General features: G+C 38.2%; 2 protein-coding genes across 2 annotated transcripts in view; one reads left to right on the top strand and one right to left on the bottom strand.

The window, feature by feature from the left end:
* The window catches only part of LOC146456071 (CUB and sushi domain-containing protein 3-like), a 75,962-nt gene that overhangs the window by 27,389 nt on the left and 20,621 nt on the right, over positions 1–27,952 (bottom strand). The window contains exons 6-8 of the mRNA XM_085093542.1: positions 19,933–20,154; positions 6,832–6,988; positions 3,603–3,790 (exon numbers count right to left, since the gene is read on the bottom strand). Coding sequence (XP_084949668.1) covers positions 3,603–3,790; positions 6,832–6,988; positions 19,933–20,154 — 567 coding nt within the window. The remainder of the gene's footprint in view (positions 1–3,602; positions 3,791–6,831; positions 6,989–19,932; positions 20,155–27,952) is intronic.
* On the top strand, positions 23,746–25,283 carry LOC146456072 (uncharacterized). Its single transcript, XM_085093523.1, has one exon. The coding sequence runs from the start codon at positions 23,767–23,769 to the stop codon at positions 25,033–25,035; it is 1,269 nt and encodes a 422-aa protein (XP_084949649.1). The 5' UTR covers positions 23,746–23,766; the 3' UTR covers positions 25,036–25,283.

Consider the following 27,952-nt stretch of genomic DNA (forward strand, 5'->3'; position numbering starts at 1 on the left):
TGTCTCGATTTGAAACAACATATCCAAAGAAATTTTGTATTATTTTAATTTTTTTTTAAGATTAATTATCTTAAGGACGGTGCCTACTATTGTTACTGCGCATACGTTCTACGCATCGCGAGATACTCGGGTTTCCTATGGGTGGTGCCAACTAATACAGGAATATTTTTGCGCGGTTTATAACTATACGGATAAAGCAGAACTTGCCAAATGCTTTTGGTATCACAAAAGAAAATTGGGGGTAACCATGCATTTTTCAGAGATAATTAAGCTTCAATTTAGGAAAAAATCCCATACATTGCTTTATATTTTGGCGTTTTTTAGAGATATTATTGCTTAATTATCTCTGAAAAATGCGTGGTTACCCCCAATTTTCTTTTTGGATTCCAATAGGCCTTGCTAAGATCTGCTTTTCTCGCATAGGCATAAACCGCACAAAAATACTTCGGTATTAGTAGGCACCGTCCTTAAGTGAATGACAGGATAGCAGGCATGAGGCCCATTTTTAGTCAGACTTGGCCATTTTAAATTATTTGGCACCATTCGGGTCCAAATAACATGTATACAATTGTCAATGTCTTTGAATATCTAAGTCGCCAAATTGCACGAGAGCGCTAAAATATTTAGCTACAAACAATAAGCATAGAGGCATAAAAAGCTAGTAGAATGAAAGAGTCAAATCATGCTCTGTGATTGGCTTCCCGAGCGGTCAAGATGGAGCGATCTTGCCCGCTCGGGATTACCCGTTGCCAGTGAGCTCAGCATCGAAAGTTTAATCCACAAACAACGCAATATTTCCTTCCATTTTCTTGTTGTTCTGGGGCAACCGCTCACTAAAATGTTAACAACATTTGCCCAGAGAAAAGGAAGGGACATGAAATCTTCTTGGGGTAGGGTAAATTTTGTGACGTTGAATTTATGGTTTGCTCTGCAGTGTCATATCTTAGTGAGGTTAATTTGGTAAAATTTTTTGTTTATTATTGTCTCAAGTCGAGTACTAAATTGATTAGTTCTCCCACTTTACAAGGAATGTTTTTATATTCTAGCGTAGTGATAGGTGCGTTCAGATTTCAACGATTTTTTCCATCCACTAATAAGCTCTAATGTCTCATTAGAACATGTTCACATCCACTCAGCCAATCAGTTCCCAGTATTTGTGTGCTCTTTATCAACACAAACTTTCTTAAATTATGTAAAGAGGCCGCGGCTTTTAAGGACAGGGAAAGTGTGGGGTAAAGTGACCTATTCATTAGTATGCTCTATATAGAGCATACTAATGAGTGTATAGAGCACTGGTACGGGTATGGCTTGCTATCACCTCTCAGAACTTCCAATATGAATTCTGTAAGCCAGTAATTTACCTCTTTCACGGGGGTGTTGTCCAAATTAACTGGAACGGAACTATACTCATCTCTAAGGGTCTCAATTTGTGTGTTTCGGTATTCATTTCAGACTCGATAGACGTTTATCGACCACACGGTACTTTGTCGAGTTGGAATTGTTTCTCTTTCTTTTTGCTCAATTTCGTTCACTGTGGTAGGCTTTTAGAAACATGCACTTTTATCGAATTCATCCCCCAAGCACTCGGATATTTCTACGCTTTCAAAAGCAAGTAACTCTTGAGTGGCAAGGACGGCCTCAAGTTTATCGAGCTCTGTACACTGGTTCATAGCCGGAGCAAATGAGCCATTAAAACAACAAAGAAAAAACAAAGCCCCAAAGAAAGAAACATTACGGCGACATCCAAAACAAACTAACAACGCGATTCCTAAGTGTAAATGGCAAAATTAAAATACGATCATAAATAGAATCGCCATAAATTGCGGTTTCTTCGCGGATGTGACCATGTTCTAAGACGATCAGACAATGAACGCTAGTGTCCTGGGATATCGGATATAGCGCCTCTCGCATTAGATAGAAGTGCCATTCGGGCTCTACCCTCGTCGCCTTCTATCTATTCTCGAGGCACTTTATCCTATAGACCCCTCTGGTTCATTGTCTAACCCTTACTTATACTTAAACGGCGACAATAGGGCAGCGAACAATATAACGACTAAACTGTTTCGTTTTTCCTTCTTATAGTGATCCCCAAAGCTAATTTGGGAAATTACATTACGTAATTCTAGAACGTTCCGAGCTTTGTGATGAGACTTTGCTTAGTCGGTCACCTCAATATATCAGTAATTTAATACCAATAATTAAACAATCTGCCTATTACTTCCGCTCAAATGATGTAATTCTACGAGAATTCCCTCCTGGAAAAAAAAAATGTAGCGATTATAATTTGGTGGTAGGTCTTTTTGTCGCCGCTGCTTCCACACTGTAGAATGCTTTACCTCTTGCCATACAGAAACCTAGATCACTACATTGTTTGAAATCCTCACTGAAAACCTATCTGTTTAGGTTAGCTTTAGATGCCAAGTATAACTCTAATGTATCATACCTAGTTTAATTTCCATGCTGTAACGCGCCTTTGGTCATTATATGTTAAAATGCGCTATACAAGTTGTTAATTATAACTATTTAGCATAAAAATTCATTTGCTAATTTAACTGACAATTTCTGAAAGCAGAAAAAAATTAATGCTAAGATCCGTGCAAGTTATTCAGGAAACAACAGTAAAAAAAGGGTTAATTCGCCGTCGATGTGACCTAACGGGTTTATCTTTAGGTTTCTTTTATGGCTTATATAAGTATTTTTTGTTTTTGTTTTTGTTTTGTTTTTGTTTTGTTTTTTTAGATTCGAGTGACATACTTGAGGAAAAGTCTCGCGAAGAAAGGAGGAGTCTTTTCTTCATGAAACGTTATACTACTATTTCCGGACTTTTCTGACTTTAACTAGCTAAAATTGTCCTAGTGAAAACACAACCAATAGGGTTGAGATATTTTCCAGATTTGAACGAAATTTGGAGAAAACATTCGTCACTCACTAATGCACAAAAGTGTTTCAGGCTCTTGCCAAAATCGTCTTCCTAGCGCATAAGACTCCTTTAAAAATATTCAATTATCAAACATAACAATAGATTTTCTCAGTACGCAATGGGCATTTCGAAAAAGCCTGAACGCTTTGTTAGCCCATTATCTCCTGAAGGATATAGTCTAGCTTGCTGGGATATCTGCATTAACGTGAGAACTGGTAGTTAATTCAGCCAAAGCACACACTGACAGTTTTGGGTTTCAGTGCTTTCATCGCCTTCAAAACCGAAAGCATTATTTCCAGATTGTACAGCTTAATAGCTTTACATTAATATATAGTTAACGTTGTTAGGGTTTCTATAAAAAGCGGTCCGAGTAGGTTTGGAATAACCCATTACCGATTGTCCTCAAAATTTTACAGTTGCCCTTAAACCTTCGTTTCTCGGCCGACTGTGCCTTTTTCGTACAATCTTTCGCCTCAATCGGACAATATCGTCCGATAAGGTAACCGCCTGAGGGTGTATTTGCTAAACAACCGCGCTTAATACAGTACCACTTGACGATTTTTTTTCCAATAGTAACGCGTAGATTATAATCGGTAAATTATAATTTATCATAACAAACAACCTCTGAATGGCAAATTGACATTTACTTTGGAGAGTATTTCGTTCGACTCTTTCTACTTACCGGGAGAAACAAAGGAGAAATCTAACTTGTATCCTCTGTATCCGTAGTATCCATATGCATATCCGTCTGAGTGAAAGGTTAGCACAGCATAGCGTCCAGTGAAACTGATGTTCAATCCAGACTTCACCCCACAGTATATACCTACGGTATAGTTGTTATCATTGGCAATCCTCAAGTAGTCACCATACCTGCAAACAAGAAAGACGTATTTGTTTAGTTCATTTATGATGAGAAAACATAAGCTTAAATGACATGAGCTAACACAACTTGATAAGATAAGATGTGACAAAATCACATGCATTATTATATGTTTACTGAGTTAAAGGACCATTGCCAATTACTGACAAATAAGTGCAGATATATACATTAAAGTAGGACAGACATTACAATAACTTACATTCAAACTATATAATGACAAATCGATAAGGTAACCGATAAAAAATGCTAAAGTAATCCATCGGCCTAATGATAAATGATGCGAATACAACGACACAGACAAACAACCCTTATAAACAGCTTACCTACCAATTTGTCTAAAAAAAAAAAGCAAAGGTTTCAAAACAATCCATAATCAGGCCAGTATGAAGTAAAGACAGGCAAGATGAGTAGAAAATCAGCGGATCACATACGTGCCTAACTAGTTTATCACATATGTGTCATGACAGTAAATGACAAGGCAGTCTAGTTATTGATTTGATTCTAAGCCGCAAAATGCGTGTACCTTAGTGCCAACCGTTTTTGTAAGGCATGATAAAATGAAATACAACTTTTATTTTTGTTTTCCGTTTTCCTACAATATTGAAAAACAAAATTCAAAGTTCTATTTCCGATTTTCGTTTTTTTACGACTTTGGAAAACGGAATTCCAGTGTCCATTTCCGTTTTTCGTTTTTTTACGACTTTGGAAAACGGAATTCCAATTTCCACTTTCGTTTTCGTCTTTTGTTTTCCTACGACATTGGAAAACGGAATTCCAACTACCATTTCAGTCTGTATTTCGTTTTTCTATAGCATTAAAAACGGATTTGAATTTTCTTTTTCGTTTTCGTATGGCATTGAGCTACGAAAAATCGAATTTTCGATTTTCATTTTTTAAGAATGAGATTCCAAACGGAAGTGAAACTGAAGTTTACACGATAATAATAATAATAATAATAATAATAATAATAATAATAATAATAATAATAATAATAATAATGATAAATAAAAAAACAACTAACCACGATACAACAGCTTCCCGCCCAATGTTTTCTGCCGCAGTTGACAGTTCGTGGGCTAGCTTCGATCGTGTTCACTTTTATATTATAAGTCTCAATACTTTAATACTAGTAATGGCAGGGGAGGATTATTTGATATTTTTTTACCGTCGAGGGAGAACGAAGAGTCGAAAGAAGTCGAAAAAATCACAAGTGACTACAGAAAGGTTGGCACAAATGATTGGGGTAAGTCATAACGCAGAAGCTTTAACTATAGGGGGCTTAAGTAACGACGACGGCAACGGCAACGAAAATGTCACCTGAAAATTAATATATCTTTATTTCATTTGTGCTACTTCGCGATTATTTCATCTCGCTCAACTTTTGCAAGAATGGCGAACTATCTAGGAATCAAATTGGTAGGAGTGGCGTACAAGTTAAGAAAGCCCGGAAAATAAAAAATTCACCGTCGTGCGTTCACGTTCTCCACAAAATTTTATAAGAAATGTACCAAAATGTAAAACGCACGTGCAGAGCAACTGTTTTTGCTCATTGAACCTATTGTTTTGCGGCGTTGTCGTTGCCGTCGCCGTCGTCGTTGCTTAAGTTCCCTAAATAGGGAGCTTAAGCAACGACGACGGCAACGGCAACGGCGACGGCAACGGCAACGGCAACGGCAACGGCAACGAAAACGCCGCAAAACAATAGGTTTAATGAGCAAAAACAATCCCTCTGCACGTGCGTTTTACATTTTAATACATTTCTTTGCCGTCCTCTGCAAAACAACAACGTGAAATGACCACATTTAAGCTTTTGTGGAGAACGTCAACGCATGAAGGTGATTTTTTCATTTTCTTTCTTAACTTGTATATTATTACGTTGCGGGCTTTCTTAACTTGTACGCCACTCCTACGAATTTGGTTCCTGAATAGTTCGCCATTATTGTAAAAGTTGAGCGAGTTGAAATAATCGCGAAGTAGCACAAATGAAGTAAAGATATATTTTCAGGCGACGTTTTCGTTGCCGTTGCCGTTGCCGTCGTCGTTGCTTAAGCTTCCTAATATAAAAGTGAACACGAATGCGATCGAAGCTAGCCCACGAACTGTCAACTGCGGCAGAAAACATTGGACGGGAAGCTGTTGTATCATGATTAGTTATTTTTTCATTTATTCATTATTATTATTATTATTATTATTATTATTATTATTATTATAACCGTGTGATTTTCAGTTTCACTTCCTTTTGGAATCTCATTCTTAAAAAATTAAAATCGAAAATTCGATTTTTCGTTTTTCAATGCCATACGAAAACGAAAAAGAAAATTCAAATCCGTTTTTAATGCTATAGAAAAACGAAATACAGAAATGGTCGTTGGAATTCCGTTTTCCAATGTCGTAGGAAAACAAAAGACGAAAAACGGAAGTGGAAATTGGAATTCTGTTTTCCAAAGTCGTAAAAAAACGAAAAACAGAAATGGAAATTGGAATTCCGTTTTCCAAAGTCGTAAAAAAACGAAAAACGAAAATAGAACTTTGAATCCCGTTTTTTAAAGTTGTAGTAAAACGGAAAACAGAAATAAAAGTTGTATTTCATTTTTCCATGCCATAGAAAAACGGTTGGCACTAAGGTACACGCATTCCGCAGATCAAACAACAACAATAACAACAAAAAGCAAGGGGTAATGAGACTAACAAGTAAATTTGTTTTTTGCGATGTTTCAATAACTTTTTTTCGAGTAGTGTATAAACCCTTTTTTTTCTTTTTCTTTCTTTCTTTCTTTCTTTTTTTTTTTTTTTTTTTTGTCTTTTATTCTTCTCCAGTCATCTCCACAATATACATTAGGAGAATAAAGGTATTAAAATAACGGAGAAAGGGCCAAAAATAGAGAGACTAATACTTAGCCCTAATGATGGGGAAAAAAAAAACAAGGTTCAAGCAAATATAGACAAAACAAAGAAACAATCACAACCACCGTTATCATGCAATGGAGGTTATGTAATGTATACTCTAAACACTGATTCGATAGTTTTGTACCTGCAAGATGAATGACTCTCCAGGGTAAAATTAGAAAAGTAAATCCTTATGGCCATGCCGTGTGGAATTTGTACCCGATAAACACAGTCCATGTTGTTTGGATAGTTGTTTGGATATCCGGGACTTTTCAGTACGTTGTTGACAACGGCACCACATCCTGTTGGATTAAGTAGACATTTAGTTTTAATGAGTAATTTCTTAGTTATAGATCAATTAGTGATTAAAGTTAACGCAAAAAAAAAATCACGACGTTTCGACCTCTCCGAGATCATTTTCAAGTGCGAATAAGATACAAAACTTAGGATAAATATATTGCAAACAGTTAAAATCGGTAAGAATTTCATAAACGCTAAAATGTGATAAAACATGTCAGTGATAAGTATTTATTTATAAAGTTAACAAAGGACACAAAACAATGAAATAATAAAAAAAAAAACGAGGCTTGCTAAGAACTGATCTAAACAAATAATTTTGCGCGGATGGAATCACACTGTTTGTTAAGTGTTGGTTTAAGTTCTTTGATAAAAAAAAAAGCGTTACGAAAATGAGGCAGTCAAGTTTGTTTTGACATTTTCTTAAAAAATTTTAAAACTTCGCGCAATGCCATTTCGGGCTATATTGTGCTGCTCCTTCAGGTGGTTTCCGTCTGTCAATCCCTTGAATTCTTCATTTCGCTGGTGAAGGTATCGGCACATGTTACCAACATAGCCTGCATCGCACAGGCTACACTGAAAATAATACACAACGCACTGTTGATTCACAAGGGGTGGCTTGTCTTCCAACTGAGGTCTCCAAGTCGTCTGCGCAGTGCGTTTGCAGATTTCTGATCTTTGAAAGGCAGTACGATTCTTATTGGGGCTTTTTGCTTCTCAGGTACTTGCTGTTGAGTACGTGCATCCTCAGACACTTTTGAATCAATGAATTGGCGGATGGTAGACTGTAAAAGTTTGTGTCGGTAGCGCAGTCGGGAAAAAGTCTCTTTGAGGCGTTCTCATTCCTGATTAATGAGCTTCCAGGTAGATGAGAGCTTAAATGCAAGGTTGAGGATGTTTCAAAATTTTAGGAAAGTGTCAAAACAAACTTTACTGCCTCATTTTAGAAATGCTTTTCACCAAAGAACTAAAACCAACGCTGAACAAACAGTGTGATTCCATCCGCGCGAAATTGTTTGTTTAGACAGTTCTTAACAAGGCTTATTATTGTTTTATTATTTAATTGTTTATGTCCTTTTTTTTACTTTATGAATAGTTAACATTAACACATTTTATCACATTTAAGCGTGCACGACTTTCTTACCGATTTTAACTGTTTGTTATATATTTATGCTAAGTTTTGTATTTTACTCGCACTTGAAAATGACCTCGGAGAGGTCGAAACGTCATGATTTTTTAGCGTTTACATTTTTACAAAAAAAATTAAATAACCATTATAGAAAGGTTTAAGGGAAGAAAAACTGAGTAAGAGAACAATAAAAGGACGTTTTAAATCAACATAATTACTCTCCTTTTTGAGTACATTCCAAAAAACATTCACTACAAGTTCAATTTATTAGATATTGAACTGCAAAAATCCGCACAAAATAATGGTATAAATGAATTAGTGTATAGCTTTATACGTTGTCACTGCTTAATTAAAAGCTAAGCTTTGTGGTACGTTTTTTGTTCTTTACTATAATTATAAATTAAGAATAGAGCGTTTTACAGAGAAATGCTTGTTTTGGTACAGTTCATTAATTTTTCTCCTAAGGACTACGAGTCAAATGTTAGTAAATAATAAAATAAATTTTTATCCTTTGGTGTTTGGTGTTTTTGTTGTTTTGGTTAAATCTTCGCCTTTGTTTCCCCCTTAAAGTGCCTATGAAGTAAACATTTTTTTGTCACGGTTTGTTAGTTTATGAATTTCTCGGTCTGAATATGTGGGTTTTACCGAACAAAACCTTCTCAATCCGCAATTATGATCCCTGAAAGGTTCGAATTTAGCGCCGGAAAGTGTCTCCATGTTGCGCGCGGCCAAAACGATAGTATTACTAGGTTGTGACGTAGAAAATACTTTGGAACACACTAGTGTCATGGCGGCCGAGGGAGTTTCCTGCGATCTCGCCGACTTATTATGCGTCTGGTAACTCCAATATGACAAACTGCTCGAAAAAAACTGGCATGCCGGGAATAAGTATACATTACTTCCGGAGAGACGAAACTTTACGGCAGAAGATCGGTTTACCCGAATTCACAGGAAAGATTCAAGCCATAGCTCTTGAAAGCGAAAGACAACGATGATCAGCTGTGTGTGGATATATTAGACTCTTATATCCGTGATAAACAATCATCCTGCAATCTTACTGCAGTTAAATAGCATGAGCATGAAATGACGGGTAGAAAAATCCACGGATCCTCAGTCTTGGCAGATAACATTTATTTAGCGCTTCCAGAAATCTTGCTTAATTCGAGCCGATATACCTAAACAAACGCCACAGAGCTACAATTGTACCCGGGAATTGCAGCATACACATTGTCATGCATATCGAAAACTAATCCTAACGAACAGTAAGCAAACCTTCATTCAGTATATTTGAGCATTTCCCCTCACGATCACGAGCGGTTGCACCACATTTTGATCAAAAGGGAAGAATCTCCGATACAAGAAAGCAAAACTCAGAAAACTATACCAAGGCTTTTATCAACACAACAGACACACAGCGAGAGTCGCTTAGCCGGGTCCGATCTGTCAACCTCAAATAAGATCTTGCGTAAGGACCATACTGTTGCAGGTCTTCGCAGAAAATTCATCATGCTTTGTGAGTAAACGCGCTCGATCTGACTTTTAAGAGCGGCTTGCTGTAAATATCAACTATACCCATGCAGGATAGAAAAATTCGATTTTCTCAAACTTTGCCATATTAAAGGGCTTTGCTAACTTGTTACAAAAATTGAACTTTGAAGTTGTTTGGATTTTTATTTTCTTTTCGAGACGAGGTTTAGTAATTTCCTCTCACAGCGCCCGAAACCGGTCCTGAAATTACACTTCTATCGAAGGTTAGCAAACCAAAACGGAAACCGTACCAGGAAAAACTGATGCATGCCATTAAAATATCATCCTTCAACGGCAATGTAGAGCTGTTAGCTCTTAATGAATTTCAATCCTGAATTTCTTAAGGAATTTCCAAAATTATGCCTCGCGGAAGTATTGCGTGACGTTCAATTTTGGCCAGATTCGTGGGCAAAAAAATCGGTCTGGTACATGGATTTACCTATCAAAACTATTATTGCCGCCAAAAGTATCATTTTATCTTAGTTTTTACCGAAAATTTAGCTTGGGTAAATGAAACGGCAAATTGTGAGAGCGTGTTGAAAACAAGACACTCACGCTAATTGATTGGCATGTTGACCCGCCATGTTGCAAGTATTATCACGGTTAATTTACATAAAAAAGTTCGAATCTGTGTTAAATGTACGTCCCTCAAATCTCCGAGCGATATATCATCTCCCATACATAAGTCATTACCAGGGAAAAACGACCATTTTTTTTGCCAGATGGACGTATACAAAACATGGACCCAGGTCCATGGAGCACCTCGTGGACCCGGTCCATGGACCACCACTAATAAATTTTCGAAAGCATATTTTACCTGTCAATATAAGAAAGGATGGACTGCGGACTGTGTATAAAATACAGATTAAATATGGCATTCAATATGTAATTCACCCCCTACTTTCTATGTAATTGAGATTTTATGCTTTTACCACCATTGAGTTTTACACGCAATCCATATTTAGTTTTCTTTGCAGTCGTAGGGTCTGATTTCTGGTGAGTACCGACGAGGTAGATTCCGTTCTTCATCACACCTTTTTTAAACAAATCGTCCGGGCGCAAGCAGAACGAGAAAGACTAGGCCAAGTCCCAAGTATCTTTATCACGGGATGCAGAATTCAGAGGACCATTGCTATTCTTTTGGAGTCATACGTTGTCGAAACTAGACTAAGCTTTATAATTACATGTGCAGTTAAGAAATACGGATAAAACGAAGCCTAGTGGAGTATAAACAAACACGTGCCTCACATGAAGTAGGAACAAGGTAAACGGTTGGTTTCGTCTATAATCTGTTGTAAAAGGTCTTGCGAAGGGCGGTGTTTACATTTCGAGATATCGAAGGGGGTCTTTGGTGGTTGGACAGGGGCTGTGTCCATGGAACCAGTCCTCAGGGGTGGTCCATGGACCGGGTCCACGAGGTGGTCCATCGACCGGGCCCACAAGGTGGTCCACGGACTGGGTCCACATGGGTGGTCCATGGACCCGGGTCCATGATTTGTATACGTCCGTTGCCTGATGTAGCGGTTTTATTTTGAATTACTTATACGATCCGATAAGCAATCTGTTTATAACTCAATATCGTCAAAAGTTTTCAAAAACCTTGTGTGACATACATGAAATTTAATATCTGGAAGTCCTTCTTACCTTTATCTCGAGAAATTGTAGCATCACTGGATAAACAATCGCATTTACGAGACTTTCATGCGGTAAATAAACTGTTACACGTCTTTCGGATTACCTTTTGAACACAGGATACCCAATACTGCCTAGCCGTTAAGCATTACTATCGTGCGTCTTTGTTGTTTTTGTTTCCAAATTATTTTATGCTTGAGTCTTTCAGCCCTCTAGTTTTCTTTTTATACTAAGAATGTTAAATAAATTTTTCAAGACGATCGCTCACTGCGAAGTGTTACTTATGTTATGCTGACAAGGCCATTCGCACAGGCCAGGTATTGTACCAGTCATGGTCATCACTTGTACTATTACCGTTCATTTCTAATAGAATTACGCAATCCTGCATCCTGGTATTACCCTAGTGCTCACGGTCAGTTGCTTAGTGAAAGACGCTGAAATATAAAAGTTTAATCTGTCTAGCTGTCCAGTCCTCTTACTGGAATGTTGTATTCAGGAGCCATAATCAGGGATCCATCCCTGATTATGGCTCCTGGGGTATTGTAATAAATTACTACAGATGGCTTCGTGTGGATATGCCAAACTTGTTGGAGGCGTTTGTGGATGCAGTTCCGATAGTCTTTCAACTTTGTGAAGCGAAACTCATACTCGCTCGAGTAGGTAAGGAACAATGTTCATAATTTTATATATATTTTGTAGTTGCCTGGCCAGATGTACAGACAACTTCTCTCCTCCTACGCTTAAAATATATATAGTGGACCTTTCAAGACGTGAGGTATGAGTGTGAGCAAGTATACCAGTTTTCCACTCTTTAGGGCATTATGGTCTCCGGTTGGCAATCCATCACTGATGACATTTTCTGGGTTGCGGCAGGGCTTTTTCGCTCTTACAAAAAGACGTTTCCTAGCTAGAATTCAACCTGGAGCCTGCCTGGCTATCATGGCCATCTTGTCCGAATTTTCTTGTTGATGAAAAAAGGTTTTATTAAACTTTCCCACGATTGAAATACCTTGTCAAGTATGTCTGTCAGTACTTTCCGGATGTCACGCATTAACCACGTCTGACACGGACGATTGCACGCCAGTAGAGGATCTATTATGCGTGACCTGAAAAGTTTAGGGTAGCGCGGGGTCAGGGAGGGTGGTGGGGGAGGGGGGCAGTGACAAACCCTAACCCTAACGATATTTTGTACTTCCCTAACCTTGGAGTTCTAAATTAAAAACTATACCTATAAACAGTCACATTGGTTCTGACAAACTCTGTAGGTTAGACAAATGAGTACCCACCACCCCAATGCTCTCCCGACCCAACCCTCATCATCATCATCATCATCATCATCATTATTTATTTGCCTTACTTAAGAAAAGGAAATCATTCAATTTACAAGTCAAGGTAATGGCAAGGAAACCGTCCCTGAATATGCACATTAAAGCTGACTTTTCTGCCGTTGTTTTATTTTGTTTCATTTTTTGTTTCTTTCTTTTTTTTCCTCGTTTCAATCTGCATTCCACGTCTTTGGACGAATATGTCACCTAAATCCATAAACTTTAACCGATTTGTTTAATAAAATCTTGGAGGAGGAGGAGGAGGAGGGGGTTATTGAAGATATCTGTACTGAGATTCGAAGACAGCCTCCGAGTACCTGGTACCCAAAGGCAGGCTGGGCGTCCTCATGATTAGGCTATGGATCGTAGTGTTATGGAACAGCTGATTGATGGATGAAACGTTTGCAGTTTTCATACAGAAGTAAATCTGCCACTCCACCAATATTCACTTTACAACAAAGTTCTTCTCTAAAAGGTTAGAGATTATTACTTGCTTGCAAAGTTGATATGAGTCATTACTTCGCCCTATTTTCCAATTTTAGCCTGGAACGTTCAGTGCGGTAGATTTAATATCTTATCATCTTACAGGAGTGTTTGATATCGACAGAACTCATCTTGAACTGACTATTTGTTCAAGGCAGCGTGATCTGTTTGGGGTTAGATGGCGATCTAACAAAAAGAACTCTGCTGCTTTGAGTAAGCAGAAAACGCGGTATTACCCTGTCCCGGTCCGTCGCCATTTTATCGTTTTCAATGTTTCAGAAAAAAAAAATAAAATAAAAAGGATGCTACTAAGCGAAACAGTTACAATGCATGACGCCAAAGTCAGCCCGATGTAGGTAATAGGCCTTATCACGGTTTTCGACGCCATTTTGACGGGTAGGCAAACAGGCTTGAAATAACAGTGTTTGTATGGGAATCTGATGTCAAATAATTTTCACAAAACATCGCTTCTGAAAAATTCATGAATTGGAAACTTTTGGAACTAGGGAAAGGATTTTAAGAAAAAAATTGGATGGATCTAGCTGTGCCAGAAAGCGTCCAGTCGTGTTTTGAACATTCCATACATTTCCCTGTATTTTTTCCCGCGAACTATTTTTAGTAGCAGTTCACAGCTGGTTCGCTATACAGACAAATGTATGGAAATTTCAAAACACGACTGGACGCTTTCTGTCACAGCTACATCCCTCCAATTTTGTTCTTAAAATCCTTTACCTAGTACCAAAAGTTTCCAATTCATGAATTTTTCAGAAGCGGTGTTTTATGAAAATTATTTGACATTGGATTTTCATACAAACACTGTTATTTCAAGCCTGTTTGCCTACCCGTCAAAATGGCGTCGAAAACCGTGATAAGGCCTATTGTGTAGCGCGCGCTGCAGGAGTAATTGTTGTTTGCCATCCTTCGGATATAATTGTGGAATCCAAGTTACTTGAGAATCCTTTTCTGTTGGTGTATATTACTAGAGTCAAACCTCCCGTAAGCGACCACCCAAAATGTCAAGCGTAGGTGGTCTCTTACGGGAGGTGGTCGCTTACGAGAGGTGGTCTAAATTCTCAACTCATTAGCATAAGGTGACTCCAGCGGTTTAGTAGCCACAATAACGTTTTTCAACTTTCAGAAAATTATATTGCCAGTAAAATTTCAGTATCCAAGGTGATGGTTCGCCTGCGGTAAGTTACCCAATACTGCGAATGGGACAAGTCTATTTCAGGACACCTCCAATTGTGACATTCATGTCCCCTGAACTACCCAAGAATGTACATGTGATAATGCTACAGAGGTAAATTTTCCAACTTCTGACAGGGGATAGATGAGGACTTTTGTCGTGTATGTGACAAGTGGTCGCTTACGGGTAGAAAAAAAAAATTCTAAAAATGGCCGCGGTCGCCTACAAGAGGTGGTCGCTTACGAGAGGTTCCAACTATAGTGATTTGACTGGGGATATTTTGGAACTTTGGCTCAAGAGAGGTGGTCGCTTACGAGGGGTGGTTGCAAGGGGAGGTTCGACTGTATGAGGGAAAGGCAGCAGTATAGCATCGAGCAAAGTGCGTAACGAATACGTGCGAAGCCTGTGCCTCGCTGTTATAGTGTAACTAGGCAACAGTTTTGAATTTGAATGAATGTTCCGAATACGCGTCGACTAAATCTGCTAAAATGTTGTAATTATCTCATACAGATAACCCTCGACTGAGGTAAGAAGTAGAGTTTCCTGTATTTATCATTAGTTTTTCTCAAGTTGTTTGTCGATAATGATATATCAACTGATATTATGTTGCGTCCATTCCTAGGCTTCGCAAATTAAAATAAAAATTACATAAAACTACGAAAATGGTCATTTTACCTTGATATTGATTTACACAGACGAAAACTGACATCGCACATCATTTAATGAACCATCTAACAGTTTTTGGATACCCTTTTGCGATAGTGGGAAGTGCTTGCGGTGCGGAAGGTCAAAACTAACTAGCTTGAGCACACTGGTTTTGAAGACTACAGACACTCGCAGAATTTGTCATTTCATTTATCCAGGCTAGTTTCTCGATAAAAGCTAAGACAAATGATACTTTTAGTTGGAATAATAGCCTCGATAGGCAAACCCATGTATTACACAAGTTTTCGAGAAATGTTTCTCAGTTTATATATAACCTGTTATGTGATTGTGGCATTGTGTAAACAAATCAAAATAAAACCGCTACACTTACAATTGGTAACAAAACTGGTCGTTTCGCACTGGTATTGACTTACACGTGGGATATAATATATCGCTCGGATATTTGAGGGACACAAAAGACTTTTTACGTACATTTAACACAGAGTTGAACTTTTTTTTATGTAAATTAACCGTGATAATACTCGCCGCATGGCGGGTCAAAATGTCAATTAATTGGCGTGAGTGTCTTGTTTTCAACACGCTCTCACAATTTGCCGTTTCATTTACCCAAGCTAAATTTTCGGTAAAAGCTAAGATAAAATGATACTTTTGGCGGCAATAATAGTTTTGATAGGTAAATCCATGTACCAGACCGATCTTTTTGCCCACGAATCTGGCCAAAATTGAACGTCACGCAATACTTCCGCGAGGCATAATTTTGGAAATTCCTTAAGAAATCCAGGATCGAAATTCATTAAGACCTAACAGCTCTACATCGCCGTTGAAGGATGATATTTTAATGGCATGCATCAGTTTTTCCTGGTACGGTTTCCGTTTTGGTTTGCTAACCTTCGATAAAAGTGTAATTTCAGGACATATTTCGGGCGCTGTGAGAGGAAATTACTAAACCTCGTCTCGACAAGAAAATAAAAATCCAAACAACTTCAAAGTTCAATTTTTGTAACAAGTTAGCAAAGCCCTTTAATATGGCAAAGTTTGAGAAAATCGAATCTTTCTATCTTGCATGGGTATAGTTGATATTTACAGCAAGCCGCTCTTAAACACTATTACTTCCATCAAAAGTGAGTTTTTGACGGGCCTGTGCAATTTCCATTTGCAGCATCTGTGTGCTCTCGCATTCTCAAATCGAACAAAATCGAGTTTGGAGAGACAATTTCCAGCAAACTACGAAATTCTTCGCCTTTTCATTTCGGCAAAGTATATCCAAGTACTAAACAATCATTCATCGAAACGTCGCCTGCGAATCGAGCGCGCAGAACGGTCAGAACGGTAGCGGTTAAAGGCCATCTTGATCTTCGTCCTCGTCTTATTCTTGAGCTGTTCGACACCAGTACAGTATGATCTGCATCGGGTCGAACGACTGCAAAAACTTCCATTTTGCCTGAATCGCTTGACTCTTTCAGATTTCCGTTGAAAAAGTTTCGGTAAAGGACATCACTTCATTATTCTCCAACATTTTTTTTTTTTTTTTTTGGGGGGGGGGGGGGGGGAGGAACCTTGAACACGGAAATTTTCACGATAAAAATATTGGGTGATTCTGTGTAACAACAAGGCGAGATGTGTTGTAAACAAATCTCTGAGGCATTTCCTACGTCATCAAACGCTAAACTAGTTCCTAGTCCCCAGGACACTATTTTTGTCATTTTGGGCTACTTTGTACGACTGAAAAAGTACCTTATTGTTTTTACTAGCGCATTACTTTTATAATTTCGTAATTAAGACATGGTAAACTTCAAAAACATGCCCCCAAAAAATTTACTTCATAGGCACTTTAAAGTCGAGTCCCGAATTGTTTACGACAGCGCCAAAGGGATCTGGGTAAAGTCAAGGTGTGACGTAGAATCGAGGACCACGCTCAAGCGATTTTCAGTCAGTTATCTTTATTTTTGAACTGTCAAAACTTTCTGTAGCAAAACCCGTACGATTCGGGCTCTATAGCAATCAGAATTCTACTGAAATTTTACAACGTCATTTACGTCATCGCATTTGGAGACGAACTTTGACTCAGGCGACTCAGAAATCACTTTTATTGCTGGATACGAAATGGAACCCGATTAGGAATTATCCCGTTTATCACCACAGAGATAACCTAAACCTCGAGTGAGTCTAGGGATGACGAAGCTGTTGCTTATGCTGACAACTCACTGGCGGACGCAAAAAGGACAGCAAGATACCAAGGAGAAGTGAAGGCCGTATTCTAAAGGACCGATTAAAGGACGATGTAGAACTCAAGGAATGTCAAGATTCGCGATTGTTTCCATTAATTTCGCGCGTGGTTTTGTCGTGCTTATTGATATTTTCCACGTGTTGGCACGCTTTCTTTACACGCTAAAGCGTTTGTATTTCTTAAATAATTTACCCGCTAACATAACGTTACTGTACTTTAGATACAAATGTAGAAATTGTGGAGTCGTTTGGTTACAAAAATGTGCGAACGTCGTTGCTAGCGCTGTTGTGGACTGTAAGGGTCGTTCTGCTATCACAAAAGTATAAATTGCTGGGAAAGCGGTAATTCCGAAGCTGTCTCGCTCTAACCCGTTCTTTACACTCTGGAAGGGGATTGACAGGCTGCTGAGCCGTCGCGTCGCGCCACTAAATTATAAACCTTACTCGCTCTTTACACCCTGACCGCCAATGGCGAGCCACCGAGACTTCGAGCCACTAAATTGTTGACCCTACTCGTTCTTTACACGCGACTGGCGAGCCGCCTCACTGAGTTATGTACTTCTCGAAATGTGTCTCTCTATTGTTTTTTTGTTCCGAATCTTCATCTTTTGATCCTTTGTGCATGTGTAATTACATACAAAATAGTCAGTTACAAAATACTTCGAGCATATTACTGAAGTCTTCGATGACTTCCATCGAGCACCCTTCTTTCTAACAAAGTCGACCCATCTTTTTCTTCGTTTCTTCGCCTCTGGACACTCTTCGCCTTAAGAAGGTATCGTACGGCTCGCTTTTCCTTCCTGCAAATTCCTAATCTAACTGCAACCTCTGCAACTGACTGCAATCAGAAGTCGAACCCACTATTTCGAGTTCGGATGCTCTACCACTGAGCTACAGGAGACTCGTGGAAGCTAAGGCCATTAAACTAGGTTTATGGGACAAACATCCCGCATACTGCTTCGAATGGAATGTCGATGAGTGGCATGTGCGCAATGAAAGGAAATGTGATGTGATATTTTTTTAAGCCTGAGAGCATCTGAACTAGTAGTCGGAAGGTCTTAGGTCTTACTCCTGATAGGAACACTCGGAATTTATTTTTCCGAGTTTGCCTGTGTTATTACCGAATAATACATCATACTCATTTGTTCCCCAGGCAGTGGTAGGGCATTCGAACTTGTAAATGTAAGGTCTTAGGTTCGACTCCTAATAGGAGCACTCGGAATATCTTTTTCCGAAATTGCCTTTGTTATTACTGAACAATAAATCATTCTCATTTGTTCACCAGGCTTTAAAAATATTACATCACGTTTCCTTTCATAGCTTCAGAAAAGCACCGAAATTGAGCAAAAACCAATCAGAACCATTAATTAAAGAAACACTAATTTACCTTAAAACAACAGTTATATTAAGAAAAGTTTTTTTCTTTAGTTTAAAAAGGGATTTTTCATTTTGTGAAGGAAACTGCCGGTCAACGTCGCGTTGGACAGAATCCCTCCTACCAATCTACATACGGTTAATCTAACTATATAAAAGAAACAAGTGAAGTATGTGTGGTGTTCTCGTGTTCTCAAAGTGACGTCAGAAACCACTAGACCCATGCTCCTTAAAACTCGGTCGTGAACCAAACTGGTGGTGATTTTAGGCTATTTTCCGTTTTTCCAGAAGGTACAAAATACCGAAGATTACACCAAATAAAAAAAAAAAATACTTCTGCTGAGATGCCTACCGAAATATGGGGATTTTCTGGGGGGGAAATGGGGATGGAGGGGTTTAGGTGCACTTTAATTGAGTGAGCTCAGCATATTGTTAGAATCAATGGAGGCTGCCTGAAGTAGACTTGTTAGTGGAAACTTGCAAGTAAAGAAAAATTACACACTACTTCCATGTGTTTTATTCCAGCAAGTCATTCGGAAGCCTCGTTTAATGTTAAATATTACCAAGAGAATCTGGCTTGAAAGTATTTAATTAACAATACTTAAATTAATATCCTCTATTTACATAAGACGTTATCAAAGTTTTACACAAAATGCATGTCCTTGGCTAGCAGAATCAATTTTTAGAAAGTGACAGTCGAATGCTGATTACCGTGAACAAATACAATAACAAACCAGCTTTGGTAAACTTACTTCTTCACCAAGTTTACAAAAAAAATCCACTCAATACATTGCGCCGATTAAAACGCTTTGCTCTGCAGACATGAAAGCGTTGGAAGATGGAATTTTCACAAATTTTAACAATGTACGAAGAAAGAGAAATGCGGTCATCTAATAGTCAATGCAGAAGTAAGAACATAGTGAATGGTGGTCTTTGTGTTGTTGATGGGTTTGTCAAAGGAGGAGTTGTAGTGTTCTGTTAAGGAGTGTGTCATAAACTTCATCAAAGAAGACCTCGGTGAACCTGTTTTTAAGTGAATTCGTGCATTTTTAAACTGAACAGTAATGGTAAGCTCCCTAATTTTCAATTTCTTATCGTCGCAGAATTAGTATGCGACAGATGTCACAAGAATCTTCATATGGATATTATTGTTTAAAGAATGAAGGTAAAAATATAATATGAATTACATATGTATTAGTCATATGTATTAAATTTCTTATCGTCGCAGAATTAGTATGCGACAGATACCACAAGAATCTTCATATGGATATTATTGTTTAAAGAATGAAGGTAAAAATATAATATGAATTACATATGTATTAGTCATGTGTATTAAAAAATCTAAAAGTTAGTTACCAAACGAAAAAACAAACACAAAGGAAAGCAAAAGAAAAGGCAAACCTGTAACAGAAAACGTTTTTGAATCTGTTCCTGCCTGGTTTGTAGCCATACAAGTGACGTTTCCCTCCTTTGTAATATTTACAACTACAGTATCTGTTCCCTGGCCCAAAATGGTGGAATTCTGAAGTAGCGACATATTAATGGGACGAGTTCCTTCAGCCGAACACCGTAACCTGCGACCTTGAACTGGTTGCACCACTGGAATCGTTATTTTCGGTTTATCTAAAATAGTTTGATGCAAAGATAAAAGAATACCGTTTTAGAAAAGTGTCACCCCGGACTTACTTGCATCTTTAGTGCCTTTCGGAATTACATTTTCTATCATCCTTTTTACTTCTTCCTCAGAAACGTCAGCAAATCGCTAGGCGGCCATTTTGAAAATTAGAGTTCCCACCACGATAATCTCACGTGAGGTGATTATAGAAGTATATGACGCAATCCTCGACCAATCAGATGAACAGAACCTCTATAATCACCTGAGTAATTATACTACACTGGATATATTTAACAATTATTCCATAAGCGCGCGTTTGAAATAAGATGATAGGATATAATCATTTCATATCCAAAACGCGCGAGTGAAATAAATGTTTTCTTAAAAAAAAAATCGATAGATATTGCTAGATCTTGAAGATTTTGCCTTGCAAGAACAACCAGGAGATAAATTAAAGGTCGCTTTTTTTCGGGCATGCTTTAATGGTTCATGGCCGCTATATCTGTCTCGATTTGAAACAACATATCCAAAGAAATATTGGATTATTTTAACTTTTTTTTCAAAGATTAATTATCTTAAGTGAATGACAGGATAGCTGGCATGAAGCCCATTTTTAGTCAAACTTGCCCCGGCATTTTACATTATTTGGCATCATTCCGGAGCAAGTTATATATATACAATTGTGAATATCTTTGAGTATCTAAGTCGCAAAATTGCACGAAACGCTACAAACAATAAGAATAGAGGCATAAATAGCTAGTAGAATGAAAGAGTCAAATCATGCGCTGTGATTGGCTTCCCGAGCGGTCAAGATGGAGCGATCTTGCCCGCTCGGGATTACCCGTTGCCAGTAAGCTCAGCATCGAAAGTTTAATCCACAAAAAATGCAATACTTCGTTCCATTTTCTTGTTGTTCTGGGCGAACGCTCACTAAAATGCTCTCAACATTTGCCTAAAGAAAAGGAAATGAACATAAAATCTTCTTGGGGTAGGGTAAATTTTGTTTTAGCTTTAATGACTGTGACGTTAAACGCTCGTAAATTAAATCTGCATAAAATATGTTTTTTTCGCGGATTTGACCATGTTCTAAGACGATTAGACAATGAACGCATCAATCTCTTTCCCAGAGTCCTCAGGCTCTTTGTCCTGCGCTTGGTCTACAGGAGAGACTCTGACGTACTGGGATTTTATTACCGCAGGATTTCTGCGATAAAAAAATGGAAGTCGTTAAGAAGCTGAAACAGAGCAGCCAATCAAAAAATTAATTTTTTTCGAATTCTCCAGAGTCCCTCCTGGCGCCTACCCGCTGAACAAAACGCCTGTGGACTCTGGGTACGAGATTGTGAACGCATTAGAAAGAAGTGCCACTCGGGCTACGCTCACTTGGCCTTCTATCTATGCTCGAGGCACTATATCCCATAGAACACTCGCGTTCATTGTCTAACCCTTACTGATACTTAAACGGCGACAATAAGGCTGCGAACAATATAACGACAAAGTTGTTTCGTTTTCTGTTCTTATAGAGTTCCTCATAGCTTTTTTGGGAAATTACATTACGTAATTATAGAACATTCTGAGCTTTGTGATGAGACTTTGCTTGGTCGGTCACCTCAATATATCAGTAATTTAATATCAATAACTAAACAATCGGCCTATCACTCACGCTCAAATGATGTAATTTCACGAAAATTCCCTCCTAGAAAAATGTAGCGATTATAACTTGGTAGTAGGTCTTTTGTTGCTGCGGCTCCCACACTGTGGAATGCTTTACGTCTTGCCGTGCAATTATCTAGATCACTGCATCCTTTTAAATCCTCGCTGAAAACTTATCTTTTTCAGTTATCTTTAGATGCCAAGTATAACTCTAATTTATCATACCTAGTTCATTTTCCATGCTGTAACGCGCCTTTGGTCATTACATGTTAAAGGCGCAATACAAGTTGTTAATTATAAATATTTAGCATAAAAATTCATTTGCTAATTTAACAATTTCTGAAAGCAGCATAAAATTAATGTTAAGATCCGTGCGAGTTATTCAGGAAACAACAGTAAAAAAAGAAGGTTAATTTGCCGTCTATGTGAAATAACGGGTTCATCTTCAGGCTTCTTTTATGGCTTATAAGTATTTTTTTTGTTTTGTTTTGTTTTTTGTTTTTGTTTTTGTTTTTGTTTTTGTTTTTTTTGTTTTTTTAGATTCGAGTGACATACTTGAGGAAAGTTTCGCGAAGATAGGAGGAGTCGTTTCTTCATGAAACGTTATACTACTATTTTCGGACTTTTCTGACTTTAACTGGCTAAAATTGTCCTAGTGAAAACACAACCAATAGGGTTGAGATATTTTCCAGATTTGAACGAAATTTGGCCAAAACATTCGTCACATACTAATGCACAAAAGTGATTCAGGCTCTTGCGAAAATCGAAAAAGCTTTCTTGTGTCTTCCTACCGATTAAGACTCGTTTAAAAATATTCAATTATCAAACTTAACAATAGATTTTCTCAGTACCCAATGGGCATATCGAAAAAGCCTGAACGCTTTGGTAGCCCATTATCTCCTGAAGGATATAGTCTAACTTGCTGGGATATCTGCATGAATCTGGGAGCTGATATATAATTATTGTAGTCAAAGCACACACTGACAGTATTGGGTTTCAAAGCTTTCATCGCCTACAAAAACGAAAGCGTTATTTTCAGATTAAACAGCTTAATAGCTTTACATTAATATAGAGTTAACGTTTTTAGGGTTTCTATAAAAGAAGTCTCAGTAGATTTGGAATAACCCATTAATGATTGTCCTCAAAATTTCACAGTTACCCTTAAACCTTCGTTTCTCGGCCGACTGTGCATTTTTCGTACAATCTTTCGCCTCGATCAGACAATATCGTCCGATACGGTAGCCGCCTGAGGGGTGTATTTGCTAAACAACCGCGCTTAATATAGTACCACTTGACGATTTTTTTTAATAGTAACGGGTAGATTATAATCGTTGAATTTTAATTTATCATAACAATCAATCCCTGAATGGCAAATTGACATTTACTTTGGAGAGTATTTCGTCCGACTCTTTCTACTTACCGGGAGAAACAAAGGAGAAATCTAACTTGTATCCGTAGTATCCATAGTATCCGTAGTATCCGTATGCATATCCGTCTGAGTGAAAGGTTAGCACAGCATAGCGTCCTGTAAAACTGATATTCAATCCAGACTTCACCCCACAGTATATACCTACGGTATAGTTGTTATCATTGGCAATCCTCAAGTAGTCACCATACCTGTAAACAGGAAAGACGTATTTGTCTAGTTCATTTGTGATGAGATAACATAAACTTAAATGACATGAGCTAAGACAACTTGATAAGATAAGATGAGACAAAATCAAACGCTTTATTATAATAATTTCATCGGGCATTGCGGCGCATTTTGCGGGCTAAAATGGAGAATTCAGCGGGCTAAAATATATTTTAGCCCGCTGCTCTGAGCCAATGAGGAATTAGAAAGTAACATAGCTAGCCAATCAGAAATGGAAACCATTCAAATGTTCGCGCCGTTTTCTTGTTTATTCGACTGGAAACGCTGCCATCTCTGCCATCTCTAAAGAAATTGTTTTCATTTAGGATAAAAAATGACTGAAAAAACAAACGAACGAGACTCTCAGTCATCTCAACTTGACGAAGACGAGTTACAGAAACTCGAAGAAGAATCGATACCCCAAAACACGAGAAAACAAACTTCGTGGGGCGTGACAAAGTTCAGTGACTGGTGCGACAAGAGACGAATCGATTGTGACCTGCATTCCGTAAGCCCAACAGAATTGAGCGGCATTCTTCGCAGATTTTATGCAGAGGTTAAAACAAACCAGAAAAAGGATCTCACACCAAGTGCGTTGACCGGAATAAGAGCTGCAATACAACGCAAAATTACCAGCCAGCCCATTTCAAGACCCATCAACATCCTGAAAGATGGCGAGTTTTTGCAAGCAAACAAAATGTTTGAAGCTGTTTGTAAATCGTACTACAAACGAGGAAACCCCAAGCCCAAGCATAAAAGTCCAATTGAAGCTGGGGATATGGAGAAACTCAAGTCATATTTCTCGACTGACTGTCCTGACAAGCTTCAAGAATTTGTCTGGTTTAATCTGTGCTATTATCTGGGCAGGAGAGGAAGGGAGGGCTGGCGCGAACTTACAAAGAACTCGCTCGAATTCAAGAAAGACGATCAAGATAAAGAATATGTCACCATAAAGCACACAGAGCAGTCCAAGAACTACCAAGGTGGCTCTCAACAGAAGGATCAAGATTATACTGACGTGAGAATGTACGGAATACCTGGCTCGCCAATGGATCCCATAAACTCACTGAAATTTATGCTCAGTAAACTTCATCCGGAGTGTGAGGCGCTCTTTCAGACTCCATTGATAAACTTTGGCAAGTCGGGAACCTGTTGGTACAGGAACGAGCCCCTGGGAAAGAATACAATCGCCCAACTGATGCCCAAGATTTCGAAAAAGGCTGGCCTTTCTCAGATCTATACCGCACATTGTGTGCGAGCTTCTACAATAACCAGTCTTCATCAAGCTGGAGTTGATGCCAAGCAAATTTGCGCCATTACAAAGCACAAGAATGAACAAAGCTTGACGCCTTATATCAAGGATAGCTCTAGCTTCCAGAAACGAGCTTGCTCTAACATCCTCAGCCGTCCGTTCGCTGCAAATGAACCCGTTGGTGCTACTGGTAACGATCCAAATAATGCTTGCAGTAGCTTCATGGCCGACCGCGAACTCTGCGAAGTAAACGTAAGTTTTTGTTCAAAGAGCGATGCTCGCTCAGTCCAGGCAGTTATGCCAAACTGTCAGTTTAGCAATTGCACAATAAATTTCAACTCATATAAGTGACTATTCTGTAAATTTCCTTTTGAAAACTAACTTTGAAACAAAGGCTGCTTTGACAAACTTTCAGTTGCGGTAATCTACCAAGTTTTAAGCTTATTGTACATGGTGACAGTCGAATAAGCAAAAAATAAACGCCGACGCGATATTACTGTACTCTTTGTTTCCTTTTGTGAATGCCCTTTGAAATTATTATAATAGTAATAGAGTTGATGTTCTTGGTCGTAAATATGTTTTTGGCCCTTCTCAGAACTCATTTTAGCCCTCGCCTGCGGCTCGGGCTAAAATGAGCCTGAGTCGGGCCAAAAACATATTTACGCCCGCGAACATCAACTCTATTGTTATATTATATGTTTACTAACAAATAAGAGCACATATATGCATTAAAGTAGGACAAACATTACAATAACTTACATTTAAACTATATAATGACAAATCGACAAGGTAATCGATAAAAAAAAGGCTAAAGTAATCCATGGCCTTATGATAAATGACGCAAATACAACGACACAGACAAACCAATCTTATAAGTAGCTTACCTAGCAATTTGTCCAAGAAAGACAAAAGCAAAGGTTCAAAAACAACCCATAATCAGGCCAGACAGGCGCAAAGAGTAGAAAATCAGATCACATACTTGCAAAACTAGTTTATCACGCGTGTGTCATGACAATAAATGACAAGGCAGTCTAGTTATTGCTTTGATTCTTAGCCGCAGATCAAAACAACAGCAACAAATATTAAACCAAGAAAAAAACAAAAACAAAAAAAAAGAGAGAAAGATATAGTGAATGAATCTCGAGATAAAAATAGCTACTTTTAGAGAAACGAGACTGACAAGTAACTTTGTTCTTTAGGATGTCTCAATAACTTTTATTGGAGTAGTATATACCATTCATTAATTGCAGCAAATATAGGCAAAACAAAGAAACAATCGCAACCACTATTATCATGCAATAGAAGTTATGTAATGATAATCTAAACACTGATTCGATAGTTTTGTACCTGCAATAAGCCTCCAGGGTAAAATGGGAAAAGTAAATCCTTATGGCCATGCCGTGTGGAATATCAACCCGATAAACACAGTCCATGTTGTTTGGATAGTTCTTTGGATATCCGGGACTTTTCAGTACGTTGTTGACAACGGCACCACATCCTGTTGGATTAAGTAGACATTTAGTTTTAATGAGCAATTTCTTGGATATTGAAAAGTTTGTGACATTTTTTTCAATGAAATTATTTTCAAATGACCATCAAGAAAGATTAAAGGGAAAATAAGATTTAGTGAAAGAACATAAAAAAAACGTTTTATTTAAAAAGGATTACTCTTCTTTTCAGTACATTCCAAAACACATTCACTACAAGTTCAATTTTCAGGGATTAAACTCTGGAAAAACCAGTACCAAATACAGGTATAAATTCATTAGTGTATAGCTTTGTACGGTTTCACTGCTTTATCTAAGGCTTAGCTATGTGATACGTTTTTTGTTCTTTAATATAATTACAATCAGGAACAGAGCGTTTTACAGAGAAACACTTGTTTTAAAACAGTTCATTAATTTTTCACCTGAGGGCTACGAGTTAAACATAAGTAAATTATAGTTTTATTTCCTCCTATTTAACAATAAAGTGCTCTGAACTCCCATTTTTCCCCTCCAAAACAAATTTTCATACTTTGCTGAGTATCTCTGCCAGAAAAATGTTTTGGTTAAATCTTCGCCTTTTAATCCCTCTTAAAGTGCTCCGAACTCCCAATTTGTTTTTTTTTTTTTTCTCCAAAACAAATTTTCATACTTTAGTGTGCATCTCTAAGCAAAAAAAAATGGTTTGTTTAAATCTTGCTTCGCCTTTTTGTTCCCCTTAAAGTTGAGCACCAAATTGTTCACGACCGCGTAAGGGGATCTAAGGAAAGTCAAGCTGTGACTTCAAATCAAGAATGACGCTCAAGCGATTTTCAGTCAGTTATCTTTATTTTCAAACTGTTAAAGCTTTCTGTAGCAAAATTCGTTCGATTCGGGCTCCATAGCAATCAGAATTCTACTACAATTTACAATGCCATCCACGTCATTGCAAGTTGGAGACGAGCTTTGACTCAGGCAACTCAGAAATTAGTTTTATTGCTGGATACGAAATGGAACCCGATTGGGATTTGTCCCGTTTATCACCACAGAGATAACCCAAAACTTGAGTGAGTCTAGCGATGACAAAGCTGTTGCTTATGCTGACGAACCACTGGCGGACGTAAAAACGACAGCGAGATATCAAGGGGAAGTGTAGGCTGTATTCTAAAGGACTGATTACAGGACAATGTATAGAACTCAAGGAATGTCGAGATTCGCGATTGTTTACATTAATTCCACGCGTGCTTTTGTCGTGCTTATTCATATTTTCCACGTGTTAGCATGCTCTCTTTACACGCTAAAGCGTTTGTATTTCTTACATCATTTATCCGCTAACATAACGTTACTGTTCAGATACGAGTGTAGAAATTGTGGAGTCGTTTGGTTACAAAAATGTGCGAGCGTTGTTGCTAGCGCTGTTGTGAACTGTAAGAATTCACCGATCACTCGAGTGTTGTTCTGCTATCACAGAAGTATCAATTGCTGGGAAAACGGTAATTGCGAAGCTGTCTCGCTCTAACCCGTTCTTTACACTGTGGACAGCGATTGGCAGGCCGCTGAGCCGTTGCGCCACTAAATTACAGACCTTACTCGCTCTTTACACCCTGACCAACAATGACGAGCCACCGAGACATCGAGCCACTAAATTGTTAACCCTAATCATTCTTTACACGCGGGGTTAAAAAATATTGCATCACGTTTCCTTTCATAACTTTAGAAAAGCACCGACATTGAGCAAAAACCAATCAGATCCACTAATTAAAGAAACACTGATTTTACCTAAAAACAGCAGTTATATTAAGAAA

Source organism: Pavona decussata, unplaced genomic scaffold, assembly GCF_977016875.1.
Source record: "Pavona decussata unplaced genomic scaffold, jaPavDecu1.1 SCAFFOLD_261, whole genome shotgun sequence".
NCBI lineage: Eukaryota > Metazoa > Cnidaria > Anthozoa > Scleractinia > Agariciidae > Pavona > Pavona decussata.